The 19,423-nt window shown below is 46.9% G+C and overlaps 1 protein-coding gene across 6 annotated transcripts in view; it reads right to left on the reverse strand.

Annotated features, from left to right (window-relative positions):
* The window catches only part of LOC109904116 (serine/threonine-protein phosphatase 2A 56 kDa regulatory subunit epsilon isoform), a 71,517-nt gene that overhangs the window by 44,467 nt on the left and 7,627 nt on the right, over positions 1–19,423 (reverse strand). For 5 of the 6 annotated variants that reach the window (XR_004202721.1, XM_020501260.2, XM_020501261.2 and 2 more), the window contains one exon: positions 12,911–13,074. Coding sequence is in view for 4 of the 6 variants with exons in the window: in XM_020501260.2 (XP_020356849.1) it covers positions 12,911–13,067 (157 nt within the window). In the remaining 2 variants the exon portion in view is untranslated. Of the gene's footprint in view, positions 1–6,637; positions 6,791–12,910; positions 13,075–19,423 lie in introns of those variants that run through there. The other variant, XM_020501262.2, reaches the window with a different exon arrangement.

Raw genomic sequence — 19,423 nt, forward strand, 5'->3', positions numbered from 1 at the left:
TGACCATTTTAGTTGCCCTAGCAGAGCTGGTTAGGCTGTTATGTAATCCAGAGCGATGGTGACCAACTGTGCTGCTGGCAACAATTTAATAACGCTATTTTGCCAATGTTTACTGACACCGGTCATATTCAACGGGTGTTGAGCGTTCATAAATTCGTCAGTTATTCTGCGCTCTGGCACAGTCAGACGAGAGTAGACATAGAAACGCACCCGAAATGGTTACTTGCATAGTAGAGTCTTTTAACTTCTTGGTGCCAGGGGGTAGTATTTCCACATCCTGATGAAATGCATGCCCAAACTCAGCTGCCTGCTACTCATGCCCAGAAGATAAGGTATGCATATTATTATTAGTATATTTGGATAGAAAACACTCTGAAGTTTCTAAAACTGTTTGAATCATGTCTGTGAGTATAGAACTTACTTAGCAGGCGAAACCCCGAGGACAAACCATTCAGTTTCTTTTTTTAGGTCACTCTTTTCAATGCGTTTTCATTGGGAATCCAGATTTCTAAGGGACGTTCTTGCAGTTCCTACCGCTTCCACTGGATGTCAAAAGTCTTTAGAAATTGGTTGAGGTTTTTCCTTTGTGTAATGAAGAAGTACAGCCATCCAGAAGGAGGGTAACTTGAAGTGTACTGTTAGATAGAGGCACGTGACCAGAAAGCTAGCTACAGTTCGTTTTCTCCTGTATTGAACACAGATCATCCAGTCTTCAATTTGATCAATTATTTACGTTAACTTCTTGAGTGTTGGGGGCAGGATTTTTGTTTTTGACTAAAAAACATACCCATTTGAAACTGCCTATTTCTCAGGCCCAGAAACTAGAATATGCGCTCTTGATTGATTAGGATAGAAAACACTAAAGTTTCCAAAACTGTCAGATATTGTCTGTGAGTATAACAGAACTGATATTGCAGGCGAAAACCTGTTGAAAATCCATCAAGGAAGTGCTGTTTTTCCTGAAAGCTGTTCCATTGGATGCCTTGCATCTATTTAAAAGGGATATCAACCAGATTCCTTTTCCTATGGCTTCCTCAAGGTGTCAGTCTTTAGACAGTTTCAGGCTTTTATTTTGAAAAATGAGCGAGAAAGATCACATCGCATCACTGCATAGCTGGGTGTTCAGAATTTTGTTTGCGCAACAGAGTGGGGGCAGCCATCGTCTCTACCGCTCCTATTGAAAAAGCTACAGTCCCGGTTGATATATTATCAATTATATATTTTAAAAACAACCTGAGGATTGATTATAAAAAACGTTTGACATGTTTCTGTGCACATTACGGATACTATTTGGTATTTTCGTCTGCGATGTCGTGACCGCTCGAGCCTGTGGATTTCTTAACATAACGCGCCAAACAAATGGAGGTATTTTGGATATAAAAATAATCTTTATGGAACAAAAGGAACATTTATTGTGTAACGGAGTCCTGTGAGTCCAAACATCCAAAGATCAAAGGTAAGCGATTTCATTTATTGCTTTTCTGACCAATCTACTTGGCTGCTAGCTGTTTGTAATATTTTGTCTACTGAGAGAGATGTTCTTACATAAACGCTTGTTATGCTTTTGCCAAAAATCTGTATTGAAATCTGACACGCCAGGTGGATTATCAACCAGCTAAACTGTGCTTTGCTATCTTGCACTTGTGATTTCATGAAAATTAAATATTTTTAGTAATTTAATTTGAATTTGGCGTGCTGCAATTCAGCGGGTGTTGATGAAAATGATCCCGCTAACGGGATGGGCGTGTCAATAAGTAAAAAAATACCTAAAGTTGTATTACAAAAGGTAGTTTGAAATGTTTTGGCAAAGTTTACAGGTAACTTTTGAGATATTTTGTAGTCACATTGCGCAAGTTGGAACCGGTGTTTTCTGGATTAAATGCGCCAAATAAATGGATATATATTGACGGAGTTAATTGAACAAAAAGGACCATTTGTGATGTTTATGGGACATATTAGAGTGCCAACAGAAGAAGCTCGTCAAAGGCATGAATTATATTTGTATTTCTGCATTTGGTGTCGCGCCTGCAGGGTTGAAATTATCTTCTCTTGCATCCCGGGTGGTGCAGTGGTTAAGGGCTCTGTACCAGAGACTCTGGGTTTGCACCCAGGCTCTGTCGTAACCGGCCGCGACCGGGGAGGTCCGTGGGGCGACGCACAATTGGCCTAGCGTCGTCCGGGTTAGGGAGGGTTTGGCCGGTAGGGATATCCTTGTCTCATCGAGCACCAGCGACTCCTGTGGCGGACCGGGCGCTGTGCACGCTAACCAAGGTTGTCAGGTGCATGGTGTTTCCTCCGACACATTGGTGTGGCTGGCTTCCGGGTTGGATGCGCGCTGTGTTAATAAGAAGCAGTGCGGCTTGGTTGGGTATCGGAGGACGCATGACTTTCAACCTTCGTCTCTCCCGAGCCCGTACGGGAGTTGCAGCGATGAGACAAGATAGTAGCTACTAACAATTGGATACCACGAAATTGTGGAGAAAAAGGGGTAAACTAAAAAATTTTTTTACTGAGGTGCTATCCTCAGATAACAGCATCGTTTGCTTTCGCCGAAAAGCCTTTTTGAAATCTGACATGTTGGCTGGATTCACAACACGTGTAGCTTTAATTTGGTATCTTACATGTGTGATTTCATGAAAGTTTGATTTTTATAGTAATTTATTTGAATTTGGCGCTCTGCATTCTCACTGGCTTTTGTATCCACATTTACAGACAGCATACAAGTTTGTTATTAAGATACATGAAAGTTCACATGTTCCAGAATGCATTTTTTAAATATATTTTTTTATATATAGTTTCCGTTCAAACGACTCTCCTGTGAAGTAGTGACCCGCGACATACGCCTAGTTTCCTGAAATGGGCCACATACGAAAAATGATCAGGCCTATTATACATCTTACTCTAGAAATGATTGGTGAAAACAAGTCTAGACTGGAACTGTTGCTGTTAAAATACAACTAAACAATTTAATTCTGAACTGGAATGAACGCATTGAAGCAAGATGCTATTTTGCGGCACACACACAGTTCTGGATTGCTTATCTACAGCAGGAAGCGGTCTCATTGCCTAACAGAAAGCAGTAGATGTTCTGGTCTTGTTTGGCACCACATAACTATGCGAGTCAGGGCTCTCAACACTGGCAAACTTTAAAAAAACAAGTACAGAAACAGACTGAATGCTAAGCATGACCTCAGGGTTGCACTGTCAAAAACTGAGCCCAGAATAGACTTGTTGAAAACTTCAACCAGCCACACACACACACACACACCTCTCATTAAGAGTGTGTGTGTTTTCTGGTCTACATCTGTGTGATGTGATCAGTTTATTTCAGTTCAGAATGAAAATGATTTATTGTATTTTAACAGCAACAGTTCCAACCTAGAAAGATGTGTTTTTAAAAATGGGGAAACATTTACATGAAATGCTATTTATATGGGTATTTCATTGTTATTTGTCTATATTACATTTGTTTCAGGCATAAGGGCAATGAAATGTACAGATATTTGTTTTTATAAGTTTGGTGCCCAGTAAAACACCATTTCTAATTTGGGTCGCAGGCTGGAAAGGTTTAACCTCTAGCGACGAGCAATCCCGTATCCGGGAGCGTAATCATAGCCTCAAGCACATTACCATAACGCAACGTTTCCTATTCATGAAAATCGGAAATGAAATGAAATAAATATATTGAAACACAAGCTTAGCCTTTTGTTAACAACACTCATCTCAGATTTTCAAAATATGCTTTTCAACCAAAGCTACACAAGCATTTGTGTAAGAGTATTGATAGCCTAGCATAGCATTAAGCCTAGCATTCAGCAGGCAACATTTTCACAAAAACAAGAAAAGCATTCAAATAAAATCATTTACCTTTGAAGAACTTCAGGTGTTTTCAATGAGGAGACTCTCAGATAGCAAATGTTCAGTTTTTCCCAAAATATTATGTGTAGGAGAAATCGCTCCGTTTTGTTCATCACTTTTGGCTAAGAAAAAAAAAATGAAAATTCATTCACTACAACTTTTTTCCAAATTAACTCCATAATATTGACAGAAACATGGCAAACGTTGTTTAGAATCGTCCTCAAGGTGTTTTTCACATATCTATTCGATGATAAATCCTTCGTGGCAGTTGGGTTTCTCCTCAGTAACAAACGGAAAAGTACATGCAGCTGGAGATTACACAATAATTGCAACGGAGGACACCAAGCGACCACCTAGTAAATGTAGTCTCTTAGGGTCAATCTTCCAATGATATGCCTACAAATACATCACAATGCTGCAGACACCTTGGGGAAAACGTGGAAAAGGTAAGCTGACTCCTAGCTCCTCCACAGCCATATAAGTAGTCATTGCCATGAGGCGGTTTTAAAAAATGCAGCACTTCCTGATTGTATATTTATCTGGGTTTTTTCTGTAACATCAGTTCTGTGGCACTCACAGACAATATCTTTGCAGTTTTGGAAACGTCAGTGTTTTCTTTCCAAAGCTGTCAATTATATGCATAGTCGAGCATCTTTTCGTGACAAAATCTCGTTTAAAACGGGAAAGTTTTTCATCCAAAAATTAAAAGAGCGCCCCCTATATCGAAGAAGTTAAGAACCCCTGGCCTAGTTGAAACAACCAACTGAACCACACATCCCCTTTGCAACAGGATTACAATTCTCACCTGAGCCCTTTGTCTGTGTGCCCCTCTTAGTATCTATCTCCTCTCTACATTGACCTTTCTATATAATAAAATACCAAAGCAGATTGGAATTTAAAAATAAAAAAAATTCTGTCAACCACTATACAAACGAATGACTAGAGTAAATGTTGTTACAAGCCTACATATTTGTAATATTTTCAGCTATTTGCCCATTTATGTGTCCTCATATGGAAGCTTCCCTGAAGTATCATTATGAACTACTGTCAATCATTGACTGATGTAATCATCCTATGCAAACTTGGCTCCCCACTTTGGTAACACTATATGACCCAGTCAATATAATTTGTTTTAATTAACTTAGGCCAATGAAAGCATCTTAGGCATTGTAAAGCAACTGTTCATTTGTTATCACTAATAAAAATCACCTCTTAGTAGAGACATTTCACTGCACCTTAGGGCTTGGCGGTATACTGTATTTTACGATATACACCGGTATTGATGCGCCTGATGCGTAAAAACTGGTTTGGGTTTTCTATAAAAAGGTATTCGAATGTTTGGTTTGTTAAATGTGATACGCTGTGTGTAACGTCCATTTTTATAGATTACTCCTCTACTTTAGTCATCCCTCTCCATTCTCCACACAGATCTCCCTAGGAGACTCAACGTCGACTTTGATCCAAAGCCATTCTTGCGAATGTGACTTTGCTATACATTGTAAATGTTTGCAAGCTTATGTAGCCAAATTGTATCTATGATTGTATGCTACCCATTCATGTGTTTTATATGTTCAATTTATATCTGTAAATAACCACTGCTATCAAGCCACAACCAGGCATGATTACAGACACCTATGTGTGTCCTTTGAAACTATATAAACTAGTGACCCGCAGTGTTTGTCATTATACCCTGATGACAGCTTGTCTTTCAAAACGCTGGAAATGATTGCATCTGAGCTCCTACAGTGTGCAGCACTCCTTTTCTTTTTCCAAGTGTTCCACTCCACTAGCCAGCACCTCGCCTGAACAGGTGTTGTTTCTTTCACCTCCACAATAACTCTCCCTGGCATTTTTCATTCGTTGTCACGTCAAACACTATATTCATAGCGCACACGATTATATTCCAACTATAGAATTTGAACAATCATTCCATTTCCATGATTACAACAGTTCACACAAGTCTTTTTCTCTAAATCGTGAGTCAAATAGTAATTGCAACATTTAGTTAAAAATAAAGGCCTAGATTGTTTGCTCATATTGTGCAGCTCTAAGTGGCAATGTGGAAATAACCTCAAATTAATACAGGAAGTTGAGAAATTGATCATTTATTTTTAGTTGAAGTTTAATTAAACAATCAGAATAGAGAAAGACCCATTGAAATCACTTAGAATGTATGTGTTGCCACCCTAGGGTGATATGATATTTTGGACATATAGTCCAGCCCTACTAAAACTATCCAGTGTATGTGATAAATATGTTTCTCCTCCTTTCAAAAAGGCACTCTAATCTAGGGCTGTCCCCACAAACAGCTGAGAGGGGCAGCGAGATCTGGGAAAATCACATAGAAATCATTCCACGAGCCATAGGCACCACACTATGCCCTTAGCAAGCACAACTCTGAAAACACCTGCAAGCAGCAGCCCTGCCTGCAGCAACACCTGCCTGGCTACCACAACATCCTCTGGCTGGCAGACAGACAGCCAACAGTAGAGGAAGGTTGCTGTGTGGCAAACAGAGAAGCTACTGCCCATCCACAGTACGACTCACCTCTACACCAGCACTCCTTAGAGATGCTTGCTGTACAGGCAGATCCACCTTTCTCCTACGTCCCACTTAAAAGCTCAGTCAAACCCTCTTTCGTTCTTTCCATTCTCCATCTCTACTATAGCCTAGTAAACCATGTCCCTCTGCCATTTCCACTCCATTCTCTCCACAGACAGACCAGCCCTGCTGGCCAAGTCGTAGAGGGCACCTAGCAGACCAACTAAGGCACTCTTACCCCCAGCAGCACCACGGACACTCACTCAAGCAGGTTTCCGTACCGCTGGAGAATCAATCAGCCAAAAATCTTTAACAAAACATATAAAAACATGATTGTGTAAAAATCAGTTTGTTGTTGTAGTGGGCCCACGCTCCCCTGTGCTGCTTGTTTGGAGCAAGTCGGTCTGGAAGTCTAAAGAAACACCTCGTGGATCAGGTTACCCCTGAGGGGAGGGTGTGGAGGGGGCATGGGGCAGAGCCCAGGAAACAGCAGTGGGGGGCTCTACGGCCGGTGCTTTACACCCACCCCACACCATGTTCCAGTCTTCATTCTATTTCTGCTCACCTCTTTTTAAAATTCTGCTCACGAGGTCAGAGACAGCGATCCAGCATACGTATTACACAGAGACGTGGTCCTAAAAACAGGCATCTCCCCAGCTCTCTTCCTTAAAAAGGTGCAATGCAGCCTTTTATCTCAATATAAAATCATTTCTGGGTAACATTTAAGTACCTTACTGGGATTGTTTTCAATTAAAAATGGTCAAAAAGAAACAATTAGCTTCTTAGCAAAGAGCAATTTCTAAAGCAAGAATTAAGCTAGGACATGTCAGTGGTCTGAGTGGGGAGGGGAAAACAAAAATTGGCAGAGCAGTTTGGAACTCTTTCTTATTAGTCTATTAACCAAGGCAAGTCACCTATCCCACCAAAATAAGCTGTCATTTCAGGTGGTCTTTTCAAACAGCTCTTACACTAAAAAGGGCATTATCATTATTTTTCCAACCTCAGTGTGGAAATATATTTAAAACACAGGAAAATCAAGTTTGACTGCTTTTAACCTTTAACATTGGCATCACTCCACCAAGACTTCAGTAAAAAGAGGAAAAAGGGATTCTCAACTTCATCTAGGAAATGTGGACTGAGGGAAAAGGGTTTGCCCTGACCTGGCCAAGTGTTGGAAACTCCTCTTCCTCCCTCTGCCATGGAGCATTAGAACACACGAATCCTTTCTCCAGGCACCATGTTAGGCTCATACTACTTCTTTCTGTCACCATCACCATCCCTCTAACTCTCTGTGTAGTGGCTCTTAAAGTACTACCACAACAAAACTCCTGACTTGCACACTGACGGAGGCATCCATAACGGGAACAAAACATCTAGGAATAAAAAGGTGCTCTTGTTGAGGACATGGGCTCTGCAGCCTAGCAAATAAAACTGTGTATCATTGTTGATGCGGAGTGAAAATCTGTCCCCTTTCCACAAAATTCAAAAGAACTGAAACATTAGGAGGTTCTGATAAAGTTCCAGGAAAACCATATAATTTCCCTGGCTGTGACTAGCAGGTGAAATCTGATAGGCCTCCTTCCCAGTCTCACCACTCTCCAGAGTACAAACTAAAGCACTCTGCCCCTATGGGTCAAAGGTCAGTCAGTAGATGTTTAAAGAGGGCATGTAGCGGAGCAGCGTGGAGGTACGAGGCATCGCCAGTCTCCACAACCTAGTTGGAAAGATTAACCCAGGCCCTGCAGCTCAGCTAACAGGCCACAACACACACACACTATTTCAACGCATTTAAGCTCTGCTGCTGCATTTCACTGGTCCTTTTAACTGGCCCTAAAAGACTATGATTTGAGACAACTTGCTGGAAGTTAATAAACCACTGGACTCCTAGATCTACATCTACTTGGTGTGCTCCTTTGAGGAGTTATAGAAATGGAGGAGATTAGAAGTAAAAAAGCTGTCACTAAAATGGAATCGGATATATTTATTTAACTTCTTAAAGCTAGGGGGCAGAATATTCACTTTTGGATAAATAGCGTGCCCAATTTCAACTTCCTGCTACTCATGCAAAGAATACAAGATATGCATATTATTCATAGAATTGGATAGAAAACACTGACGTTTCTAAAACTGTTTGAATCAGGTCTGTGAGTATAACAGAACCTATGTAGCAGGCAAAATCCCGAGGACTAACTGTTCAGATTCCCCCCCCCCCTCTCTGTTCACTATATTGACTTTGCCATTGGATATTTAATAGGAACCCATTTTCAGTTCCTACCGCTTCCACACGATGTCGCCAGTCTTTGGAATATGCTTGAAGTTAATCCTTTGTTCTATGAAGAAGTAGGCCAACTCAGAACTGGGGACACATTTGTGAGTTGCGCAAGACGTGAACAGCAGTGCTGGTTTGGTTTCGTTCCTGTATTGAATACAGATTGCCCCGTCTACAATTTGATCGATTATTAACGTTTAAAAATACGTAACGTTGTATTACAAAAGTAGTTTGAAATATTTTGGCAAAGTTTATAGGCAACTTTTGAAATATTTTGTAGTGACGTTGTGATTTTGTAAGCTGTTTTTTTCTGGATCAAACGCGCTTTATAAGTGGACATTTTCGATATATATGGACGGAATTAATCGTACAAAAGGACCAATTGTGATGTTTATGGGACATATTGGAGTGCCAACAAAAGAAGCTCGTCAAAGGTAATGCATATTTTATATTTTATTTCAGCGTTGTTTATTTCCTGCTACGCTAGCTCCTTTGTTTACTGCTGGTGCAGATGGGTGCAGGCTATCAGATAATAGCTTTCGCCGAAAAGCATTTTTAAAATCTGACATGTTGGCTGGATTCACAACGAGTGTAGCTTTAATTGAGTATCTTACATGTGTGATTTAATGAAAGTTTGAATTTTATAGCATTTTATTTGAATCTGGCGCTCTGCATTTCCCCTGGCAATTGGCCAGTTGAGACGCTAGCGTCTCCCCGATCCATAAGAGGCTAAAAAAAGGCACTCACGCAAATCTTTCCGTTGAATAATTTTGAATTATTGTGGCCAATACATTTTCACCTTCTATCATGCAGGTGTTAATTTAAGGACATAGAGGGTATACACTAATTGAACAAATCTTTAGGAACTAGAGGTCAACCGATTAATCGGAATGGCCGATTAATTAGGGCCAATTTCAAGTATTCATAATCGGAAATCTGTATTTTTGGACATCGATTTGGCAGATTTTTTTTACACCCTTATTTCACTTTGCAAGTCAGTTAAGAACACATTCTTACTTTCAGTGACGACATAGGAACGGTGGGTTAACTGCCTTGTTCAGGGGCAGAACGAAAGATTTTTACCTTGTCAGCTCAGGGATTCAATCTTGCAACCTTACAGTTAACTAGTCCAACGCTCTAACCACCTGATTACATTGCACTCCACGAGGAGACTGCCTGTTACGCAAATGCAGTAAGAAGCCAAGGTAAGTTGCTAGCTAGCATTAAACTTAACTTATAAAAAACAATCATAATCACTAGTTAAACTAGTAATAACATCAACCATGTGTAGTTTTCTAGCGTGTCCTGCGTTAAAAATAATCTATGCAACTCAGGGGGATTATTTAAAGAAAGCGCATTTGCAAAAAAAGCACAATCTTTGCATGACTGTCCCTAACCATAATCAATGCGTTTCTTAAAATCAATACATAGAAGTATATATTTTTAAACCTGCATATTTAGTTAAGAAATCCAGGTTAGCAGGCAATATTAAACTAGGGAAATTGTGTCACTTCTCTTGCTTTCATTGCACGCAGAGTCAGGGTAGGGTATATGCAACAGTTTGGGCCGCCTGGCTCGTTGCAACTAATTTGCCAGAATTGTACGCAATTATGACATAACATTGAAGGTTGTACAATGTAACAGGAGTATTTAGACTTATGGATGCCACCCGTTAGATAAAATACCGAACGGTTCCAGTATTTCACTGAAATAAAACATTTTGTTTTCGAAATGATAGTTTCCGGATTCGACCATATGACCAAAGTCTCGTATTTCTGTGTGTTATTATCTTATAATTAAGTCTATGATTTGATAGAGCAGTCTGACTGAGCGGTGGTAGGCAGCAGCAGGCTCGTAAGCATTCATTTAAACAGCACTTTCGTGCATTTAGCCCGCAGCTCTTCGCAATGCTTCAAGGCATTGCGCTGTTTATGACTTCAAGCATATCATCTCCTGAGATTAGGCTGGTGTAATCGATATGAAATGGCTAGCTACTTAGCGGGGTGCGCGCTAATAGCGTTTCAAACGTCACTCGCTCAGACTTGGGAGTAGTTATTCCCCTTGCTCTGCAAGGGCCACGGCTTTTGGGTAACGATGCTTCGAGGGTGGCTGTTGTCGATGTGTTCCTGGTTCGAGCACAGGTAGGGACGAGGAGAGGGACGGAAGCTATACTGTTACAGGCACTTTAGTATTGCCAGTGTAAGAACATCCAATAGTCAAAGGTATATATGAAATACAAATGGTATAGAGAGAAATAGTCCTATAAATACTATATTAACTACAACCTAAAACCTCTTACCTTGGAATATTGAAGTCTCATGTTAAAAGGAACCACCAACTTTCATATGTTCTCATGTTCTGAGCAAGGAACTTAAGTTAGATTTTTTTACATGGCACATATTGCACTTTTACTTTCTTCTCCAACACTTGGTTTTTGCATTATTTAAACCAAATTGAACATGTTTCATTATTTATTTGAGGCTAAATTGATTTTTATTGATGTGTTATATTAAGTTAAAATAAGTGTTCATTCAGTATTGTTGTAATTGTCATATCAAATAAAATAAAAAATAAACCGACCGATTAATCGGTATCGGCTTTTTTGGGTCCGCCAATAATCGGTATCGGCTTTGAAAAATCATAATCGGTCAACCTCTATTAGGAACCCCTGCTCCTTCCTTGACACACTGACCGGGTGAAAGCTATGATCCCTTGATGTCACTTGTTAAATCCACTTCAAATCAGCGTAGATGAATGTAACGAGACCTGTTAAAGATGGATATTTAAGCCTTGAGAAAAGGTGTGTGCCATGGACAAGACAAAAGATTGAAGTGCATTTGAACGAGGTATGGTTGTAGGTGCCAGGCACACCGGTTTGAGTGTGTCAAGAACTGCAAGAATAGTCCACCACTAAAAGGACATCCAGCCAACTTGACACAACTGTGGGAAGCATCGGAGTCAACATGGCCCACATCCATGTGGAACGCTTTTGACACCTTGTAGAGTCCACACCCAGACGAATTGAGGCTGTTCTGAGGGCAAAAGGGGGTGCAACTCAATATTAGGAATGTGTTCCTTATGTTTTGTACAGAGTGTATAGTGCACAGCAGTGCTGCCCAAACCTATCATCGAGGCAGGAATGCAGAGCAAAGTCAGGCACACAAGCAGAACATAAGAGCACGACTGGGCATAGTGTCATTTTGACTAACAACAGGACATCAACAGGAGACAGCTACCCACCTGGTCCTCAGAGAAAGGAGAGGACATAACCTGAGAGGTCTGCACCCTGCTCACTCAGAGCTCTGCCATGTTCTGCAACTGCACTGGCAGGTAACAGTGACAGACTAACTCACTCACAGCCAGGCAAACAGACTATAGGGTGGCCCTGAGTGGATAAGAGCGAGGTGAGGCCATGCCTAAGGGGCACTGGTGTGGCAGACACCCTCAAGAGGGAGGGACACACCATGGCTGCTAAAGGCGGCTGAGGTGGGGTGGGTGGGTGGGTGGGGGCTCTAGGCTCTGGCTTCACATGTCACTAGTCTCACTAACAGATTGTATAGAGCCAGGCCTGAAGGAGAGGACTGACCTGCCTGTGAATCAGCAGGCTTCCTCCCTGTCTTGGCAGGCAGGTCACACAGGGAAGGGATCCCTGCCGCTACCTCGCTTTCCAAACAAGGTGCATGAATTGAGTAGCAAACTGAAGGACAGGAGAATGAACAACCTCTGGAGGACAATGGAATTCAATTTTTTTAAATTACACAAGATTTATTGCTGAAAGTAAAATCAATGCATCTTGGCATTCAGGGTTTTTACAGACATACAAATAAAACAGAACAGGGCTTTCTGCCCCATTCTTTAAAATCCCTGATAAAGTCCAAAACATGAAATGCGTTGGTTCTACTTTCAGCAATAAAAACATGTTGAATTCCATAGTCATGCATGTCACAAACAACAGCATGCATACACACTGACGTATATAATGCATGAGCATAGAGACTCAAACACTCGCTCCACACACTGGGATTGGCCCAGGCTTTCATGAAGAAATGACCTGGCAGAACTGATGAGCAGGAACTAGGCTGACTGCTCTCTTCGCACCATGCTGGTATCGACATTCACTACTAAAACACACCACAACACAACACTCACAGGTTAGCACTACAGTTGTGATGTTTGGTTGAGAGGAGGGTTAGGGGTAGAGACTAAGTAGTAGGGTTGAGGTAGTTGATATTAGATCCTTACCCTTGAGCAGGGGCAGGGGCGTGAGCTCGATGGGTTTGCCCTGAGACCGGAATTGGGACGAACTCTGCGATCGCTTCTGCTTGGCCTTCCTGACAGACTTCCGTGAAAATCCGTCCACTTTGTCCACAGATGGAGGTGTGGTTGCTGCCGAGGACATAGCCCTGCTATAGGAGGTGAGACAAGGACAGGTCTCAGCTTAACATCTAGCCACAACACAAGACAGCTTCCTCACAGCGGTGTCTGTACTAAGGAAATGTCCAGTTGTGTGTGCTGCTGATTATGCCTCATAACCATTGATTAGGAGCCCCTGGAGGGGAAGCCGGAAAGTCCCACTGTACACAACTAACCGCCTGCTCACAGCCATAAGAGGTGAATACCAACTGCACTGAACTACAACTAAACCGAATAGCGCATATGCGCCACATTTTATCCACCAATTAAGGCAATTCATAATTAGATGATTTACTACAGGTCTCAGAGACCGTGTGTATAAGAAGAAAACTACAGTTTAGCAGCGTGAGGGACAGCACTGACAGAAGGATTGCAGCAGAGTTAACAAGAATCCATCGATCAGGTCAAATGTACACAATGTCTCTAATGCATTATAACTGGTAAAGTGCCAGGCAGAGTGAGACAGAGTATAAGACATAGTAAAGACACTCAGCCCTGAACCTAGACACACAATCATGTCATGTAGCCTGCCCTGAGGCTGTGGGTGGCATTGTTAGCCATGGCTTTATCAGTCTGTTCACTGATCCAAGGGTGAAATATAGTTAATCAGAAGACTCATTGCTGCTTACCTGCATAGCCCCACAGGTCGTGTGTTAATCATGGCAAAAAAACTAAACAAAATCTAGACAGCACAAATACTTCCCTTTCCCCAGAAAACTATTGTGATAGTTTGCCATTCAAAACTGGACAGGCCAATTCAAATATTATACAAAGTGAGTCCCTGGAGCCAGAGAGATGTTACAAAAGCCCTATCACCCGTATCATGAAAACACAAAAACACATGCAAATAGCATCACCACCTGCCACAATGCAGACAAGACAAAGGAGCTACATGGTCAATCTGACTTCTGCATTGGACAAGCAGCATTTACAGTGATGCTGCCTCTGCAAAAGTAAGGACATTCATACTTCATGGAGCAGAGTTGTTGTCAAGGAACTGAGAACGTGTTTATACAGGACCTCCCGCCCCCACCTACTGTCAACCAATCATGTCAATGCGGAGCTTTACGGAAACCTCCGCAGAGCTCAATTACCCCTCTGGAGGCTCCACAATTGAGTTACACCCTCCATATGGCACCACCAACCACATTTTCTAATCAAGTACGAATCTGCTTTTAGGCTACAGACAATGTAAACCCAAGCACACAGAGGTGTATGCTATTCCACAGCACACTCACATGTGCACAGTGGCACGAGAGTCCACAAACATATCACAAAACAAACCACTAGCCCTAATGGTTGAGGAAAGGGTGCTGCTGCTACACAAGGGACAGTGCTGGTCGGGCATACAGCACAGTACAAAGCCCCCCAGCCTCCTAGATAAGAGACCTGATGACAACCACAGTCCTAGGGGATTGGAGAGAGAGAGAGAGCGAGCGAGCGCTACAGAGGGGGGGAGAAGAGAGCGAGCGAGCGCTACAGAGGGGGGGGGAGAAGAGAGCGAGCGAGCGCTACAGAGGGGGGGGAGAAGAGAGCGAGCGAGCGCTACAGAGGGGGGGGAGAAGAGAGCGAGCGAGCGCTACAGAGGGGGGGAGAAGAGAGCGAGCGAGCGCTAAGGGGGGGGGGGGGGGGGGGGGGGGGAGCGAGCGAGCGCTACAGAGGGGGGGAGAAGAGAGCGAGCGCTACAGAGGGGGGAGAGAGCGAGCGAGCGCTACAGAGGAGGGAGGAGAGAGCGAGCGCGCGTTACAGAGGGGGGAGGAGAGAGCGCTACAGAGGGGGGGGGGGAGAGCGCTACAGAGGGGGGGGGAGAGCGCTACAGAGGGGGGGGGGGGGGGGGGGGAGAGCGCTACAGAGGGGGGGAGAGAGAGCGCTACAGAGGGGGGGAGAGAGAGCGCTACAGAGGGGAGAGAGAGAGAAGCGAGCGCTACAGAGGGGGGGGGGAGAGAGCGAGCGCTACAGAGGGGGGGGAGAGAGCGAGCGCTACAGAGGGGGGGGGGGAGGAGCGCTACAGAGGGGGGGGGAGAGAGCGCATACAGAGGGGGGGAGAGAGAAGCGCTAGAGGGGGGGGGAGAGCGCTACAGAGGGGGGGGGGAGAGCGCTACAGAGGGGGGGAGAGAGAGCGCTACAGAGGGAGGAGAGAGAGCGCTACAGAGGGGGGGTGGGGGGGGAGCGAGCGAGCGCTACAGAGGGGGGGCGGAGAGCGAGCGCTACAGGGGGGGGGGAGAGCGAGCGCTACAGAGGGGGGGAAGCGGCGAGCGCTACAGAGGGGGAGAGAGCGAGCGAGCGCTACAGAGGGGGGAGAAGCGAGCGAGCGCTACAGAGGGGGGAGAGCGAGCGAGCGCTACAGAGGGGGGGAGAGCGAGCGAGCCGCTACAGAGGGGGGGGAGGAGGAGCGAGCGCTACAGAGGGGGGGGAGAGCGAGCGAGCGCTACAGAGGGGGGGAGAGAGCGAGCGAGCGCTACAGAGGGGGGAGAGAGCGAGCGATTCAGCCGCTACAGAGGGGGGAGAGAGCGAGCGAAGCGCTACAGAGGGGGGAGAGAGCGAGCGAGCGCTACAGAGGGGGAGAGAGCGAGCGAGCGCTACAGAGGGGGGAGAAGCCGAGCGAGCGCTACAGAGGGGAGAGAGGCGAGCGAGCGCTACAGAGGGGGGAGAGAGCGAGCGAGCGCTACAGAGGGGGGAGAGAGCGAGCGAGCGCTACAGAGGGGGGAGAGAGCGAGCGAGCGCTACAGAGGGGGGAGAGAGCGAGCGAGCGCTACAGAGGGGGAGGAGAGCGAGCCGAGCGCTACAGAGGGGATGAGATGCGAGGCGGCCTACAGAGGGGGGATGATGCGGGCGGTGAGCGTACAGAGGGGGGAGAGAGCGACGCATGGCGCTCAAGGGGGGGGAGAGACGCGAGCGCTACAGAGGGGGAGAGAGCGAGGCGCTACAGAGGGGGGGAGGGGGAGCGCTACAGAGGGGGGGGAGAGAGAGCCGCTACAGGAGGGGGGGGAGAGAGGAGCGCTACAGAGGGGGGGAGAGGAGCGCTACAGAGGGGGGGGGATGAGAGCCGCTACAGAGGGGGGGAGAGACGAGCGCTACAGAGGGGGAGAGATCGGGAGCGAGCGAACAGAGGGGGGAGAGAGCGCCTAGAGGGAGAGAGAGAGCGCGCATAGAGGGAGAGTAGGAGGAGGAGCGCTTAGAGGGAGGAGAGACGAGAGCGCTTGAGGAGAGAGAGAGAGAGCCGCTAGTGGGAGAGAGAGGAGCGCTAGAGGGACGAAGAGATGAGCGCTAGAGGGGAGGAAGAGAAGAATGCGCGCTAGAGGGAGGAGAGACGGGAGCGCGCTAAGAGGGAGAGAGAGGCGCTAGAGGGAGAGAGAGAGCGCGCTAGAGGGAGAGAGAGAGGAGAGCGCTAGAGGGAGAGAGAGAGAGCGCTAGAGGGAGGGAGAGAGAGCGCTAGAGGGAGGGAGAGAGCGCTAGAGGGAGGGAGAGAGAGCGCTAGAGGGAGAGAGAGGCGAGCGCTAGAGGGAGAAGAGAGCGAGCGCTTACAGAGGGGGAGGGAGCGAACGAGCGCTACAGAGGGGGGGTGAGAGAGCTACAGAGGGGGAGGGATGCGAGCGCTACAGGGAGAGGCGAGCGAGCGCTACAGGAGAGCGAACGAGCGCTACAGAGAGCGAACGAGCGCTACAGAGAGAGCGAGCGAGCTACAGAGGGGGGAGATGGCGAGCGAGCGCTACAGAGGGGGGAGGGAGCGAACGAGCGCTACAGAGGGGGGGGGAGAGCTACAGAGGGGGAGGAGCGAGCGCTACAGGAGAGCGAGCGAGCCTACAGAGAGCGAGCGAGCGAGCTAAGAGAGAGAGCGAGCGAGCTACAGAGAGAGAGCGAGCGAGCTACAGAGAGAGAGCGAGCGAGCTACAGAGAGAGAGCGAGCGAGCTACAGAGAGAGAGCGAGCGAGCTACAGAGAGAGAGCGAGCGAGCTACAGAGAGAGAGCGAGCGAGCTACAGAGAGAGAGCGAGCGAGCTACAGAGAGAGAGCGAGCGAGCTACAGAGAGAGAGCGAGCGAGCTACAGAGAGAGAGCGAGCGAGCTACAGAGGGGGGAGAGGGCGAGAGAGCGCTAGAGGGAGAGCGCTAGAGAGCGCTAGAGGGAGTGCGCTAGAGAGCGCTAGAGGGAGTGCGCTAGAGAGCGCTAGAGGGAGTGCGCTAGAGAGCGCTAGAGGGAGTGCGTTAGAGAGCGCTAGAGGGAGTGCGCTAGAGAGCGCTAGAGGGAGAGAGAGAGCGTAGAAGGAGAGGAGGAAGAGCGGCTAGAGGGGGAGAGAGAGAGAGCGCTAGAGGGAGAGAGAGAGAGCGCTAGAGGGAGAGAGAGAGAGCGCTAGAGGCAGAGCGAGAGAGCGCTAGAGGGAGAGCGCTAGAGGGAGAGCGCTAGAGGGAGAGCGCTAGAGGGAGAGCGCTAGAGGGAGAGCGCTAGAGGGAGAGCGCTAGAGGGAGAGCGCTAGAGGGAGAGGGAGAGAGCGCTAGAGGGAGAGGGAGAGAGCGCTAGAGGGAGAAGAGAGAGCGCTAGAGGGAGAGAGAGAGAGCGCTAGAGGGAGAGAGAGAGAGCGCTAGAGGGAGAGAGAGAGCGCTAGAGGGAGAGAGAGAGAGCGCTAGAGGGGAGAGAGAGAGAGCGCTAGAGGGAGAGAGAGAGAGCGCTAGAGGGAGAGAGAGAGAGACAGAGAGCGAGCTAGAGAGAGAGAGAGCGAGCTAGAGAGAGCGAGCTAGAGAGAGCGAGCTAGAGAGAGCGAGAGCTAGAGAGAGCGAGAGCTAGAGAGAGAGAGCTAGAGAGAGAGAGAGCTAGAGAGAGAGAGAGCTAGAGAGAGAGAGTAGAGAGAGAGAGCTAGAGAGAGAGAGCTAGAGAGAGAGAGCTAGAGAGCTAGAGAGCTAGAGAGAGAGAGCTAGAGAGAGAGAGCTAGAGAGAGAGAGCTAGAGAGAGAGAGCTAGAGAGAGAGAGCTAGAGAGAGCTAGAGAGAGCTAGAGAGAGCTAGAGAGAGCTAGAGAGAGCTAGAGAGAGCTAGAGAGAGAGCTAGAGAGAGCGCTAGAGAGAGCGCTAGAGGGAGAGAGAGAGCGCTAGAGGGAGAGAGAGAGCGCTAGAGGGAGAGAGAGAGCGCTAGAGGGAGAGAGAGAGCGCTAGAGGGAGAGAGAGAGAGAGCGCTAGAGGGAGAGAGAGAGAGCGCTAGAGGGAGAGAGAGAGAGAGCGCTAGAGCTAGAGAGAGAGAGAGAGCTAGAGGGAGAGAGAGAGAGCTAGAGGGAGAGAGAGAGAGCTAGAGGGAGAGAGAGAGCTAACTAGAGGGCGAGAGAGAGCTAGAGGGAGAGAGAGAGCTAGAGGGAGAGAGAGAGCTAGAGGGAGAGAGAGAGCTAGAGGGAGAGAGAGAGCTAGAGGGAGAGAGAGAGAGCTAGAAAGAGAGCTAACTAGAGGGAGAGAGAGAGAGCTAACTAGAGGGAGAGAGAGAGCTAACTAGAGGGAGAGAGAGAGAGCTAGAGGGAGAGAGAGAGAGCTAGAGGGAGAGAGAGAGAGAGCTAGAGGGAGAGAGAGAGCTAACTAGAGGGCGAGAGAGAGCTAGAGGGCGAGAGAGAGAGCTAGAGGGAGAGAGAGAGAGCTAGAGGGAGAGAGAGAGAGCGTAGAGGGAGAGAGAGAGAGCTAGAGGAGAGAGAGAGAGCTAGGGAGAGAGAGAGAAGCTAGAGGGATGAGAGTGAGAGAGAGAGAGCTAGAGGGAGAGAGAGAGAGCTAGAGGGAGAGAGAGAGAGCTAGAGGGAGAGAGAGAGAGCTAGAGGGAGAGAGAGAGCTAACTAGAGGGCGAGAGAGAGCACTAGAGGGCGAGAGAGAGCACTAGAGGGAGAGAGAGAGAGCTAGGGGGAGAGAGAGAGAGCTAGGGGGAGAGAGAGAGAGCTAACTAGAGGGAGAGAGGGAGAGAGAGAGAGCGCACTAGAGGGAGAGAGAGAGAGCGCACTAGAGGGAGAGAGAGAGAGCGCACTAGAGGGAGAGAGAGAGAGCGCACTAGAGGGAGAGAGAGAGAGCGCACTAGAGGGAGAGAGAGCCCACTAGAGGAGAGAGAGAGAGAGCGCACTAGAGGGAGAGAGAGAGAGCGCACTAGAGGGAGAGAGAGAGAGCGCTAGAGGGAGAGAGAGCGCTAGAGGGAGAGAGCTAACTAGAGGGAGAGAGAGAGCACTAGAGGGAGAGAGAGAGCTAGGGGGAGAGAGAGAGAGCGCTAGAGGGAGAGAGAGAGCTAGAGGGAGAGAGAGAGCTAGAGGAGAGAGAGAGAGCTAGAGGAGAGAGAGAGAGCTAGAGAGAGAGAGAGAGCTAGAGGGAGAGAGAGAGAGCTAGAGGGAGAG

This window comes from Oncorhynchus kisutch, linkage group LG14, assembly GCF_002021735.2.
Source record: "Oncorhynchus kisutch isolate 150728-3 linkage group LG14, Okis_V2, whole genome shotgun sequence".
Taxonomy (NCBI): Eukaryota; Metazoa; Chordata; class Actinopteri; order Salmoniformes; family Salmonidae; genus Oncorhynchus; species Oncorhynchus kisutch.